The 14,550-nt window shown below is 51.9% G+C and overlaps 1 protein-coding gene across 1 annotated transcript in view; it reads left to right on the forward strand.

The window, feature by feature from the left end:
• The first annotated feature begins 2,306 nt into the window (after positions 1–2,306).
• Positions 2,307–14,550, forward strand: part of JADE2 (jade family PHD finger 2) — a 37,455-nt gene continuing 25,211 nt past the window's right edge. Inside the window, exons 1-2 of the mRNA XM_063086294.1 lie at positions 2,307–2,368; positions 4,483–4,577. Coding sequence (XP_062942364.1) covers positions 2,311–2,368; positions 4,483–4,577 — 153 coding nt within the window. The 5' untranslated portion in view covers positions 2,307–2,310. The remainder of the gene's footprint in view (positions 2,369–4,482; positions 4,578–14,550) is intronic.

Here is a 14,550-nt window from a genome sequence, read left to right on the forward strand (position 1 = left end):
TGACTCCACAGCTCCTGCTTTTAATGCTGTGGGAGAACCTGGCTGGAAATGACAAGAAGTGGAATTCATGTACAGAACCACAGGAGAAAGTGGGTGGGTGTGTTTATCACACATCTCCCCTTGGACCCTACCACTGGCAAGGCTGGGCCAGGCTGGGCTGGGCAAGAGTAGAGTCAGGGTCCTGTCAAAGTCAGCCTTTGTCACATTCTTGACACTCAGACCGTGGAGGCAGTGAGGGTGGCAGTGTGGGTTGCTGGGCTGCTTGCACTTCGCCTCATAGAGGCAGGGAAGTCTGAAGGTCAAGAGCATGGTGTCCTGTGTGAAATACAAGCATCATCATCTTGGGCAAGTCGTTTAACCTCCAAGCTTCAATGTCCTCATCTGTAAAAGGGAGGCAGCTGTCATGTCCACCCGCAGTGAAGGGCTGTCCTGAGGGCTTGTGAGGTCCCTGTGTATCAGGGCATCCCCCTCCCACCACAGCGAGCGCTTAGCAGTCTTAGCCATCCTTGTTCCTGCCACCCCAGCGCCACGCTGCTTGCACCTCCAGGCGTCCCGCAGTGCCCCACCCTCTGGAGAGAGCACTTTGCCTGCACCTTTGGATCTGGGCAGTAAGCAGCCCCGGTGAGCCTTCTTGCTATCCTGATCATGCTATTGGGGGCACTGGGGTGGAGAGAAGCTCCTGGCTGAGGTCAAGTTGGGGGCAGGACGGTCGTCTGACTGAGGTCAAGACCAAGGCAGAAGGGTCATCCTCCTTCTGCTCAAGAGATCTGTGTAGTCACACTTTACTCTATAGAGAGTGACTTTCCCTGGTCTCTGCAGGGCTGCAGTAAGATAGGGGCATCCGGGCCGGCCCTGTGGCGCACTCGGGCGAGTGCAGCACTTGGGAGCGCAGCGGTGCTCCCGCCGGGGGTTCGGATCCTATATAGGAATGGCCGGTGCACTCACTGGCTGAGTGCCGTGCGGGCGACACCACACCAAGGGTTGCGATCCCCTTACCGGTCACAAAAAGACAAAAAAAAAGATAGGGGCATCCCAGGGATTGGAGGGAACAGACTGGGGATGGGGGCAGTAGGTGTTAGGTGGTAGATGGGATCCCAAGCAGGGGTCGGGAGCCTGGTCGGCCTGTAGGTGGGTTGGGCCTCAGGGCTTTTTCAATACTGACACAGACTCCTTCCCTGTCCTTTGCTGTGGGCAGTGAGGCAGCCCCAGTACTTACAGGAATGTGATGGAAAGGGCTCTGATCCCTGAGCCTGGGATCTGTTCTCACACTTGGACTCAGCCACCAAATAGCTGTGAGGCCCAGAGTAGGCTAACAAGCCGCTCGGTGTGCTCTCCCACCCAGCACTTTTGCAGGATTAGAGGAAGTAGTGGGGAAACACTTCCATTCCCACAGGCAGGAGCTGGCGGAGGGCACAAAGGCAGCTCAGTGTGGGCTCAGGGATCAGACCTCAGTGGACTCAAATCCCAGTTCAGCCAGTTACTAGCCAGACAGGCACTGAGCCTCACCTGTAAATGGAGCTAGTAGTCCACAGTTTGCTGGGCTGTTAGGAACTCAAGATAGCATGGGTAAAGGAAACACCCTGGGTGAGCTCCTTGTGAAGTCCACATGCGAGAGTGGCCTTTAGTACCTTGAAGTCAAACATTCCACTTGAGATAAAGTTGGTTTGTACTTTCATATTGGGAAGAGCAGTGGGGTAGGAGGGCTGCGCAGCCCAGCCTAGGACCCGTCATCCTGGACCTGATGTGTCCCAGGGACCCAGCCTGGAGCTTCCTTCCCCCTGCTGGCTGCCACTCTCAGGACTGTGCTGGCTTGTCCCTAACTTTGGATAGCGTGGTTCTCCTGGAAGAATCAGGCTTGTTTTCTCTCCTTTCCCGCCTCACTCCCTGGAGGGGCTCAGGAGGCCTTGGCAGTAAGAGTGGATTTTCTGGTGGGCCTGAGTTTTCTTGAGTGGAAGCTGGGACTGGGTAGGTCATGGTCACTGTTCAGTTTAGGCCTGCTGACTCCTCCCCTTGCCCTCGCTCTGTGTCATCTTTGGCCAGACCCCTGCTCATCTGAGGGCTCTGGGCTCAGGAGATGGGAAATGGCAGCCTCCCCTCCCGACCCCCAGGACCCCTGTGGGTGGGTGGGTGGGGAGAGGGTGCAGTTGGCAGAGAAGACGACCAGGGGCAGGGCCTTATTCTCATTCTTCTGCAGGGGGGTGAGTGTGGGGAGGTAGGTTATGAGGCATTTTAGGTTACAGGGTGATTTTCTGAGAGGTTGAACATTACCCAAGCTGTCCGTGAGTATAATGGGTCTGCCTTTTGTTGCAGATGGAAGAGAAGAGGCGAAAATACTCTATCAGCAGTGACAACTCTGACACCACTGACAGTAAGGCCTTTCAATTTGTTTCTCCTACGGGGAAAGCATTTGAATAATGATCAGGCCCACAGGCCCAGGAGGGAGGAGGCTGCCCCATAGTCTAAGCTTGACCAAGGGTCATGTTGATGAAAGCATAAATCATGTCAGGTTGCTCTACTCCTAAGGAAGTCCCTACACCTCATGCCCTCCAGACCTTTGCTGTCCTCTTTACTCCCCCTTACACTTTAGGTCTCCCCTTTACCTGTTTTGCACTGGTTGGAACAGATCAGCTCCCCTCTGGACCTTTGCAGGTGTTGGGTCAGGGTCCTTATAGGAAGTCGCTACACAACAATTATAAAACCTGTCACTTTTTATGATAATTCCTGGATAAGTGTCATTTCCTAACCAGTGGTAAGCTCCGTGATAAGGGGGCTCATGTCTTCGCTCACTGCTGTATCTCCCAGCTACCATCTGGCACATAATAGGTGCTCAGTAAATGTTTGCCGAAGAAATTAATGAAGAATATTGACCTTCATGGGATCTTGGCAATAGAATCTCAAAGGTAGACTTGTGTATGGGGTGGATGTGTCAGTTGGATGTCTGGGGGTGGGGGTGGGGGTGGGGGGGTGGGGTGCGTTGTCAAGGAGAAAGTGGGGTTTAGGGAGCCTCTCCTGAAATTTGGAGAAGAGAAAGGAAGTTTGCGTAAGGTGAGAGCTCTTTGATACAGGGACCTAAGGCAGCTCTTCCCGGATGCCCTGGCAAACCAGGCCTGCTTAGAGTAAGGAGTTTGTCTGCCCTGGGTAGGAGAGTTATGCTGCCAGGAAGATCCCACCTAGCAGTGATTGCCCTGGTGAGGCCCAGGCTAAGGAAGAGGCGGCACTGCCAGGGGGGCTGGTCCTGGAGCCCTGTACCTCTAGACCTGTTCACACGTGTGGGAAACAAATGGGATTGGGGGGTCTCTGAGGCCCCTCCTAGCTCCCAGGGTTGCCATAGCCCCCAAGAGCCTGAAGACAGAGGTGGTGTGATGGCTGGCCAGGTCCCAGCCCCTCCCTACCCCAAGGTTCCATTTGCTGTCCTTTGGGTCCTGTTTGCTCAGTTTGGCTCTGGTGTTCAACCTGGCCAGCCCTGCATCCCTGCAGCAGGAGATCACAGCAACTGGCCATTTGGGGGCTGCAACACGCTCCCTGTGGTCTGGCTCAGTAGAACAAAGAACCACATCCTCCACTTGTAACTTTATTGCAGGCAGAGGAACCCTTTGAGAGGGTCAGACACCTGCAAGAGTGGGCATCTGGGCAGCTGAGCCCCATAGCTGCATCAGGGTCAGGCCAGGCTGGAGCTGACTTTTCCAGCCCTCACCACTGTGCCCACTCATTGCTGCTACCCTGTTCAGCCAAAGCATGGGCCCTTGATGCACTTTTGACCTATAGGGGCAGAGGCCACAGTCCTGGAGTCCATCAAGGGCCTTAGACCCTAATAATAGTAGCTAATGTTTATTGAAGAATCATTGTGTACCAGGGACTGTGTTAAGACTTTACAGAAATGATATCATTTAACCCTCACAACAATCTTTTAAAGACAGTTAGTCTCTTGTCCCCATTTTATAGAAGGGCAAACTGAGGCTCAGAGAGATTGTCACTTGCCCAGGTGGCAAGCTAGTAAGTGGCTGGATCAGGGCTCAAGCCTGGTGGGCTGTGGGATTACTTCAGAGCAGCACTCCTCCTACTGCCCTGCCCTGCTCTGTGTACCCGCTGGGCACCATCCCAGAGTATTGTGACAGCACCTAACCCAGGGCAGGGTGGAGGCTGGGCATGGAAGGTTTATTCCAAGGAGGAAGCAGAGGCTCAAGGAGGGCCAGGGACTTTTCTGGGGTCACACAATAAGCTGATACTGGCCTGGTAACTGCCTTTGATTTCCCAAGCCCCTCTGGTTGGTGAGTGGAGGAGGTTTTGTGTCCCCATTCAGTAAATGGAGAGACTGAAGCCCAGAGCGGGGACAGTTCATCAGGTGCTCACAGAGGTGTCCACCTCCTGAACATTCAAGTCAGAGCTTTCCTTACATGCTTCCTGTCCTTGATCGTGGGGGTGGGGAAGTGGGATGGGGGTTCCTGGCCCTTCAGGACTCCTAACGGGCTCTTTTCTCTTCAGGTCACGCTACATCTACATCGGCATCAAGATGCTCCAAACTGCCCAGCAGCACCAAGTCGGGCTGGCCCCGGCAGAACGAAAAGAAGCCCTCAGAGGTGGGTAGTGACAAGCTTCCTGGAGAAAGGTGGAGCAGGGTTGGGAGGTGACAGGAGCAGAGCCCTGTGGGGATGAGAGAGTGAGCTATGCAGATGGATGGGGAAGAGCCCTTCCTGGCAGAGGGCGTGGGCAGCACAGAGGAGGCCAGTGCGTCGGGGTGGGATGTACGGGGTAGGATGTACAGGTGAGTTCACCTGAGCCTTGCAGGTTGCTGTAAAGGTGTTCCTGTTAATCTCAGCGAGAGGGGAAGCCTTTCCAGGATCATAAACAGGATAATGACATAGCCTAGTGTCTTAAAAGGTCCCACTGGCTGCTGTGAGAGAAGGGAGACCAGCTGCAATTGTCCAGGAGAGAAAGGAACGTGGCTTAGAGCTAGGTGGTGGCAGCGGAGTAAAAAGCAGCAGGATTTGGGACATTTTGGAGGCTGAGCCAGGGATGACAGGATTTGCTAGTGTAGGGGTAAAGGATGGGGTCCTCAGAGCTATCCAGTTAGTCATCTATTCCTTATGCCCATTTCATGTGTGTCTGCATTTTAAGCCCTACTTTGACTTGGGATGTTTCTTACAGCAAGTAGAGGGGTTCGTGGCCTCTGGAGCTGTGTAGAAGAGCATTGGGGGTGGGTAAATGAATGGACATTAGGACCCTGCTTCCTGCAGCCCTGAAAAATCACATCCTAGGGCCTTACTGCTCCCTTTTAGGCCTTCAGTGCTAATGCCACTGCCATTCGCTGTACTGGGCACAGAAGAGGCCTTTGGCACAGATGGGCTGCAAGAGTATTGCAAGGTGGGGGTTTCCAACCTGGCTTTAGGCAAACACTGTTCTGCAGCCTACAGTGGGGCTGGACCCTACTTTCTATTGATTATAACTAGTCCAGAGTTTTTAGTCCTCCTGTTGTAGATAAAGACCTGAAATCCTTGGGACAAATAGTGCCAAGGGCGGAAGTCTCAGAGTTCTAGGGCAGAGCCCTTGGCATGGGTGCGGGAGAGTGTCTTTGTTGGTAGGGAGGCCTCTTCTCCCGTCCCTCACCACAAGAGCAGTCCTGACACCACTGTCTTTAGTTTAGCCAGGGGAGGGGGATGTTCCACAGAGCTTTGCATTTGAAAAAGGACTGCACCTCAGGGGAGCTGCCCTGCCCTAGGACTCTCCCCTTGGGAGGTGGGGGTGGGATCCTTTGAGACCTGATGTCCCATTTCCCCCAATCCTTCCATGGCCCATGGGGGTGGGGTGGAGATGGATGGAGCTATCGCCAGGAATGCTGTTAAGGGGGGGAATGCAATGCTAGGGATGCGGTGGGGGTGGGAAGACACTGTTTTGAGGCTCTTACTGATCTCCTGAAGGAGCCCTGCATGGTGGGTGAATGGGATATGCTTAAATGCAGCCAGGGAAGCAAAAGGCAGGTGGGGCCCTGGGAGCCCTGCATGGTGGGTGAATGGGATATGCTTAAATGCAGCCAGGGAAGCAAAAGGCAGGTGGGGCCCTGGGAGCCCTGCATGGTGGGTGAATGGGATATGCTTAAATGCAGCCAGGGAAGCAAAAGGCAGGTGGGGCCCTGGGAGCCCTGCCTCCTCAAGGTGGCTTGGGACCTTACCCCAGTCTTGAAACCCACAGGTACTCTCCAGCTGCTATGGTTGAATTAGTAAAACAGTAGCCACCTTTATGTGCCTTCCTAGTCCTGGGAATCAGGAATCGTCATGCCCATTTTGGACGTGAGGAACCTGCTTCTCAGAGAATCCCACCTGCCTGCTGCTCTCAGTGGCTGTTCAGATTGGAGGCTGGGGTCAGGGGATGGGGTGATGGTGGAGATTCTGGGGAGCTCCTAGGGCTGGCTCACTCCCCTGACTCCAGGGCGAGCTCAAGCTAGTCTCTTCCCCCTGCTCTGCTCCCTCCAAGCACCGGTGGGAGGAGGGGCTGCCTTCTACACTCTGGATCAGACCCTGCTGAGAGGAAACAGGTGTTATCGAGCTGAGAAGAAAGCAATTTGCATGGGGCAGAAAATTCCCCTGCCTCTTGGGTTTTCCAGCCCAGAGCCTTTGTACCTTTGCCCACCTAAAAATAGAGTCAAACCATAGTAAGGGTATCAATGCCGAGCCCTGCTGGGGACTGGCCACACATGGCTCCGGGTCCAAGCAGAGGAGCCTCTGGTGGCTGAAGTCTGACTGGGAGATGCCTCCCTCCTCCAATCCTGGACTCTGGGAGGACTGAGGAAGTCCTCCCCGCCTTTAACTGTCGCCAAGGACAAACTTTTCCTCTCACAGTAGGCTGGAGAGCAGCCTGTGAGGTTTCCCTCGTCCCCTAAGTGAAAAGGTTGAGCCATGGCCGGCATAAATTCTGAGTTATCGTGGGGCAGAGAGAAACTCTCAATGAAGGCTTCCAAATTACTTGGCTCATAAGAGGGCAGAGATGAAAGCAAGGATTTTGCAGCAGACAGTGTTTGCACTAAATCTCAGTGGACTGCTCCCTTCTCTTCTGTAAATGGGTTGGGGGGGCGGGGGCTTTCTATTCTGCTGGGTCTAGGGGCTGAGGGCTTTGGACACCCTGGTGAAAGGGGTTCTGGGAGCTGCGTTGCCCAGTCCCCCTGAGTAAGAAGCCTGTGGGGTGGCTGTTGGGCTGGTCACACAGTCTGCTGTCAGTCTGGCACAAGTCCCCAGCGGAAATGCTTGCAGAGCAATGTGCATGGTGCCAAAAACACCCTTCTTGGTGGCTACAGAGCCATGGAACATGTGGTTCACTTTGTTTCCTCATCTCTAAATGTGGACAGTGGTGGGGTGGCAGATTTGAGGACCGGGGTGCTTAGCATAGCACTGTCAGTGGGCACATAGTGAACCAACAGCTGGTAAAGGGCTGGGGTTGGGTTTAGGTGAGACAGGAGGGGCTGCCCTTCCCAGTGCATATCAGGGGGCCTTACACTGAGGGAGGTGTCCCAGGCTGAAGAAAGTGTTCGGCCAGGAGTCAGGACCCTGGACAGGGCTGAGGCCTTGAGGCCCTGCTTCCCTTCTGGCCCTTACCCAGTGGATGGCCTCTCCCTCAGCCAGCATGTAAGGGGAGTGTAGGGCTCAGTACTGAGGGCTGAAGGGACAGGCCCTGAGATTCCTGGGAGGCTGGGATAGGATTTTTGCTGGAAGTGCACAAAGTCTGAAGTGTGCCCCAGGATCCCCTTAGGCAGTAGAAGAAAAAGGCTGCGGCCGTCTTCTGTTCTGCCTGCCCGTGGGACCCCAACAAAGATGAGATCTGTCCCTTGGCCCTTAAGTTGGCAGTCCTGAAAGAGGAAGGGATTGGCCTGGCCTGGGGGTCTGGTATTGTGTAAACTCTGCTGGGGCCTTTCACTAACTAACGGCATAAACATATTAGTGCTTAACCCTTTGTGGGATACATCTATGAATCTGATGGAAATCATAGACCAGAGATTATTTTTTAAAATACCAGTACCAGACCAGACCTCCATCCTATCCCACCCACAGGTAGTCTGACTTCAGTGGTCTAGAGTGGGGTCCCAGGTATCTGTACTTTTCTAAAAGCACTCCTTCTGGGAGCCAGGGTTAAGAACTACTACTTTAGACTTTTTCTCTCTCCATTTGCCTAAGACAAGTTCCTGGCTTGGTTGTTCCCTGGAAGCTTCTTATGTGTGTGTTGGGGTGGGGGTGGGGGTGGGGGTGGGGAGGGAGGGGGAGGCCCTCCAAGCCTGGCTCAGTGATCTAAGCAAAGGCAGGGAGTGTGGGTGGGGGCAGTCCCCCAGCCCATTCCCTTCCCACAGGGACTAGGGGACTGACAGGTTTCTGCCCAGCCCTAGGCCTGCCTGGGGTGTAAAGGACAGTTCTGGGAGAGACCTGGAGGCCAGCCCTGCAGTTTGGAGGCTGTTGTTTGAGGCTGTGTCTTCCTCAGGCCTGGGGCAGAGAGGCAGGCGGAGGGGTAGACCAAGCAGTGGGGATTTCCCCAGGCAGGCTGTCTTGAGGTAGAAAGCCATGTTTTCAGGAAGCCAGAGTCCCCAGAAGTCAGCCAGTGGGCAGAGACATGGGTCTTGAGGACCAGGGGCTGCTGATGCTGATTAAAATCAGCAAGCACTCGAGAGCAACCTAATAGGCCTAGCTCAGTGCTAGGACCAGTGCTAGGGGGACAGAAGAATGCAGGCCCTATCCCTGGGGAGCTCGGCCTCTGACTGTCAGCAGGATGCAGGTGCTACACAGGAAAGTGTCCGTTATAGGAGGTGCAGCCAACTTTGCCAAAAGGCCAGGCTTTGCCACCGAGGAGCTCTGTGACTCTGAGCAAATGACTGTATCTCTCTGAGCCTCAGTCATCATCTGTAGGGCCCTGCCATGGTGATTGTATTCTGTAGATATGACTGTGCTTTCCTGAGAGCCATGGAGCCTGGGGATGGGGTAGGTCCTATAGGTGAGTGTGGCAGGGGGGAGGGGGATGTCACATGAAGCTGGCCACCCTGAGATGGAAGCCTGGATGGTCCCAGAAGACGGTGGGTGGGAGTTAGGATCCACCTGTCAGCTCCTTTGTAGGCCCTGGTGACAAATTAGTATATCCCTAGATGAGAGAATGGGGCCTTTGCATGTTCCACAGGGGCCTTTCACTGATGCCCAGCTGCTTGTCCCTGGGGACAAGGCCTGAGCGAAAGAGATGAACAGTCTCTGCTACCAGCAAGAGGGTATCCCCCAGACCCAGAGTCCTTGAAAGTTCCTATATAAGATTCCCCCCATCCCCACCAAGAAAAGGCAACGAGTGAAATTGCAGCTTACCAGCCTGACCATGCTTTTACAAAAGGGGTCCTTCTACCCTGGGTGGAGGATGAAGGTGGCAGTGGCCAGAATGTTTTAGGGCTCAAAACCATGGGATCAATAAGATGCCTTCCTGGAGGTGCAGGGATTTTATCCAGATGTTTGAGATAACATTTTATAGTAAAACGATGATGGCATATGTTATAGTAAAATGCAAAATGCCCACAAACTTTAGAGATAAAACAGGAGAATCCAAAAAAAGGTTTTTACCCATGTGGTTTTGAGCCAGGTTTTCAGCCCACCAGCAGTTCCTCTGCTACCCTATGAGGCAGGCGGATTGGGGGGAGTGCCCTTCCGCTGGGCTAAGCTCCTGCTTTCTGAGACTCACACTGCCTTCCTCTGGGGTGGGGGCAGAAACGACTTCTAGTGTAGTCGGAAACATTGCAGCTCTCGCCAGCTGGAAAGGCCTCCTGGCCCCTGGGACTTGTCTTGCAAAAGAAATGTGCTTAATAAATTCTCTTTAAGAGCAGGAAGTGCTGTTATCCTCATGAAAGTAAGAGAAAGAGATGTTGAATTTTTTTTTTTTTTTTTTAAGTGTCTTACCAACTTAACCTAGTGGTAACTTGAAACATGACTGGGCAGAGGGTGGCTATTCCCAGAACCCTTCTGTGGTGTTTTATACCTGATTTTAACTGTATAAGTTTGCTCTTGGCTGAGATACTCTTTATAAGTTTCCAGCCCAGGAAAGATTTTTTTGGGGGGGGGCAGCTGGCCAGTACGGAGATCTGAACCATTGACGTTTGTGTTATAACACTGAATTCTAACCAACTGAGCTAACCAGCCAGCCCTAGATTTTTTTTTAAAGATGAAATATCTAGCTGGTTGCAGGCAGTACTGCTGTGGTTAAAGGACAGTGCAGACCTCAAACGAGTGGTTTAACCTCTCTGAGTATCAGTCTCCAAATCAATAAAATGGGGGTAATATGAATTAGGTGAGACTATGCATGTAAAGCATTTTGCACAATACCTGGCTTGCACTGACAGGACAATTACTTCTCACTATCTCCTAGTGTTTCTAATGAGATGAGGTGCTCAGAAAACAATTGTGATTTAAAGTGAGGTTGGCTTCTTCAGTACCGACCCTCAAACATGTCTTGGGGGATGAGAGGCCGGGGTACTCCTAGGTCTACATTGGGACTCTTGGTGTGGACAGAGACCAAGGAGAGCAGTCCTGGCCAAAGCCATTTTCACCGGCTTGAGGACAGTGACCAAGACCAGTTTTTGAGTTCCACCTGGAATAATCCTTTGGGCCAGTCCCTTGCCTCCATGCTTCCTGCTGAGACAGGACAGGAAGTTTTCAAGTTTAGTCATACTTCAGGCAAATCCTGGGATTCATTCATTTATTCACTTACTCATTCCACAAGCATTTCTTAAGCACCTAGTATGTGCCATGTACTGTGCCACAAACAGGACGGTCTCTGTCTTGCAGTTTATTAGAGATGGACATTAAAAAAATAATTACACAAATAATTATATTTTGTAATTGTGATAAGTGCTAGAGTCTTAAATAACTAAACTTCCTCTTGGCACCTCTTAGTCTGAAATATTCTCTGACATACTAATTCACGCCTTGAGAAAAGGAAGCAGAGAACCAAGGTCCCAGGATGAAATGTTCAAATGACATCCACAAATCTTGCGATCGTGTATTAAAATTAGTGTGGTGCCTACCAGCCATGTGGTCAGCACACATTGGAAGTTGCCTAGTGTCATTATCTTTATTTGCTTTTGGAGGTCACCCCAGACTCCACTGACATTTTCTTGCAGAGCCCATCTTTAGTTCTTCCTTGGGAAATAGGTGCAGAAAGCTAGACTTCTGAATCATGGTCTTCAGGCTCAGGAAAAGGAACTGGAGGGCAGGAAAGGCCATGTGATGTGTTTTTGGAGCAACCTCCCTTCATCTGGGCAGAGGAGGGCCTTCAGCTCCCTGCGGGGCTGCATTGGCACCCCTGGCACTGATTAGTTGTTAGAGTTCAAGGCCTTTAACGTTCTTCATACTATTTGAAGAAGCTACAGTTAGCATCTCCCAAGCAGCTCAGCAGAACTTGGTTGCTAGGCAGCAGGCCTTTAAAGACAATTTGTCAATTTCTGCCAAAAGAGAGAAAAATAGTAAACATTCACATTCTAAGAAAATTGCTTGTTTTCCAGCTTCCAACTTTCTTGCCACAACAAGGCTTCCCGTTCATCAGTGTCCATTTTGTTCTGTATTTAGTTTATGTAAACCATTCAGAGAAGTTTTAGGAGAATAATTAAGCCTTTTCCAAGCCTAACCCCTGGCAATTCAAAACAAAAAGATGTTTAGGTTACAGTCAGACTGCCATATTTGTGGCAGTTTTTATATAAATGCACAGAGGCTCCTTTGGAAGGTCCAAAGTATGCAGCTGCCCAGCTGTAGCCTTGGGCAGCCACCAAGGAAGGTGGTGGCTGATCCATGGAGGGATCTTGAGTCATTCAGCATTTGTTAGCACCTAGCATGTGCCAGGCGCTGTGTGTACTGCTAGGTTCCAACCTTGTGGCCCAGCCAGACCTCACTGAGCTCATACTTGCTAATGGGGAAGACACAGCAAGAAATCAGGAGATTCTAATACAGGGCCTCTAGAAGTTCAGACAAAGCCCAAAACCCAGCCTGGGATTGGGGAAGGCTTTTCAGAGCAAATGTGGGCTGGACTGAGACTTTAAAAATGAAGTGTGCCAGACCCACTCTGACAAGGGAGGACAGTGTCTCAGGCAGGGTCCTCCTGAGTACAAAGGGTAAAAGGTGCCTGGGAGACGGCAAGTGCATCCATGTGGCCACAGGGAGTGGTTGGCCCTGCAGTTCAGCCTGACCGCAATAGGAGGACAGTGCAGAGCCTCTGGAGGGCCTGGAACTTGCAAAGGCCACCGTCAGATTTGCATATTCCCCTTGGGGAAACCACCTGATTTGACTTCAAGTTAACTCAAGGACATCGGGCAGTGAGCACCACAGAGGCTGTGGAAAGTGCTGGACGTAGACCTTGGGCAGGTTAGTTTACTAACCCGAGTCCCAGATTTTTCAACTGTAAGAGAGGATGCTGGGTAGTACCTTCCTTGCAGAGTTGGTGTAGGGACTAATGATAGATCAACTCAAGAACAGTCCTTAGACCGTTCCTCTGCACACAGTGCTCTCTAGGTATTGGCTGACACCATTATGATGGTGCTGTCCTTCCTGTGCTTCCATGAGTCCTGCCTGGAAGACTAGTGTCCAGTCTGCCACCTGGTCTCTGAGTGACCTAAGACAAAACTTGGAACTCTCTTGGTACCAGATTCTTCTGTTTTTCCTGAATCTCCCTGACTGCAGTGTGAAGGGCTCTCCAGTTGAGCCCAGGATCACTTCATTCTCTGAGTTGTCAGTGCCGAGCCTGGTCCTAGTCAAGACCACCTCTTCCCCGCTGGTGTGGTGTAGCACTCTGGTCTCTCTTACTCCAGCTTGTGCTGAGTGCTCCTCAGGCTTCAAGCCTGGAAGAACAGAGGCTGCCTGTTGCTCAGAGGCCCTCATTCAGATCCATGTGGTTGGGGATTTCGGCTTCTGAGTGTCTCCACAAGGTAGCTCACCCTTTTACGAGGGTTCAAAAATCACTGCCAGGAGCCAGGTAGGGACCTCAGACTCATGAGATAATTTCCTGGGGAGGTCCTTGTGTTCAGTGCCAGGCACTGAGAGTATAGCCCACACAGGACAGGTGTGGCAGGGGGGATGACAAGAAAGAAGCAACATGAATAAAACAGGTAATTGTCAGGAGAGTAAGTGCGGGGACGAACATGAAGCTGGGGGAGGGGATGGAAAGTGGCTCAGTCAGGCAGTCAGTGCTTTATCTGAGTTGGTGATCAGGAACCCCCAGGAGGTGACTGGAAGTAACAGCCCAGAGTGAGGGAACAGCAAGAGATTTCTAACCTATTCATGTCTCTTTAGAGGGCACACAGTGGCACTGGGCTCTTGTAGGGTTGATTTCTGGGACAGGATGATGTGCTGTCCCAAGTGAGTGGTTCCCTGTGGCATTGGCACAACAGGGCTTGGGATGTTTCACCACTTGGCTTGCTTGGGTCGGGAGAATTTTGAGGCAGCCATGAGTCACTTTGGGGTCAGTGCCAGGTCCTGTGCCGGGGCCCATAGGGAAATAACCCATCCCCAGCCCTACTGGGCTGGGCATTCTCCAGAGGCCTCAGCTGGGAGAGGCCTCAGCCAGCAAAGGGAGGGTTGCTGAAGGGTGCCATAAAAACACCCGTGCCTGAGTCTGTGCTCTTGTTTAGTTGTTTTACTGCTTGCTAATAAGATATGCAAATTATCAGAGCTGTGAAATCTTAGCCACATTCCATCTTCTGTTTAATTAGCATTTAATCGTAATCTGATTTTAATTTTTTCACACTAGCACCCTAATTAAATGTTAGGGTGTTAGTCTTTACAATTAAATTATATTGGCAAATAGAGTCTTCAAGAAACTTGACCTTTTTCAAGCCAGGGCCCTCTCTAGCTAGATGCAGACGTTAATTAGATTCTTCAAGATGCTGCTTTCAGGCCCCTTAGTGCACCCATTTCAGTTTTTTCCTTGTGGTTATGGCCCTAGATTCAAATGAGTCACACACAGCCAGTGAGTGGGCCCCCAGCAGGCAGAGGTTGTCTGGGAAGGGGTTTGTTGTGAGCCTCTGGAAAGCCGCTGAGCTGACTAAGCCTCGGGCACAGCAGTGGGTGCTGACTTTTCTAGGGGTAGATTTGGAGTCTGGGCTGAGGCTTGGAATACTCCTTGAAGTGGTTTATCTTGTCTTAGTGATGTGAGTTCTTTAACTTGTGATTCTCAAGTGATGACCACCAGGAAAGTTGGTACCTGAGCAAGTCACGTGGTGCCTAGAAGCACCACCACATCCCACAGCAACGCTTTGTTGGGGGCCACCGTGAGATCAGGTAACTGGGGCAGAAGGCATTGCCATTGCTGGCTGGGGCTGGGTTTGGAGATTGTTCTGGAGTTGGGGAGAGCATTTTCCTCCTGAGCGAGCAGGTGCTCAGAAGAAAACCAAAAGCAGCAGGGTATGACCACTCATGGCTGGCTCAAAAGGAATTTGGATGGGCTTGTTTAAGAAGGAAGACAACCCTGTCCTCTTCCCACCCCATCACACACAGGGTGGTAATTGGGTTACCGTGGCAGGTTAGCCCCTGCCCAGTTAGGAGACATAGTGTCCTTGTTCTC

This window comes from Cynocephalus volans, chromosome 2 (genome assembly GCF_027409185.1).
Source record: "Cynocephalus volans isolate mCynVol1 chromosome 2, mCynVol1.pri, whole genome shotgun sequence".
Classification (NCBI taxonomy): domain Eukaryota; kingdom Metazoa; phylum Chordata; class Mammalia; order Dermoptera; family Cynocephalidae; genus Cynocephalus; species Cynocephalus volans.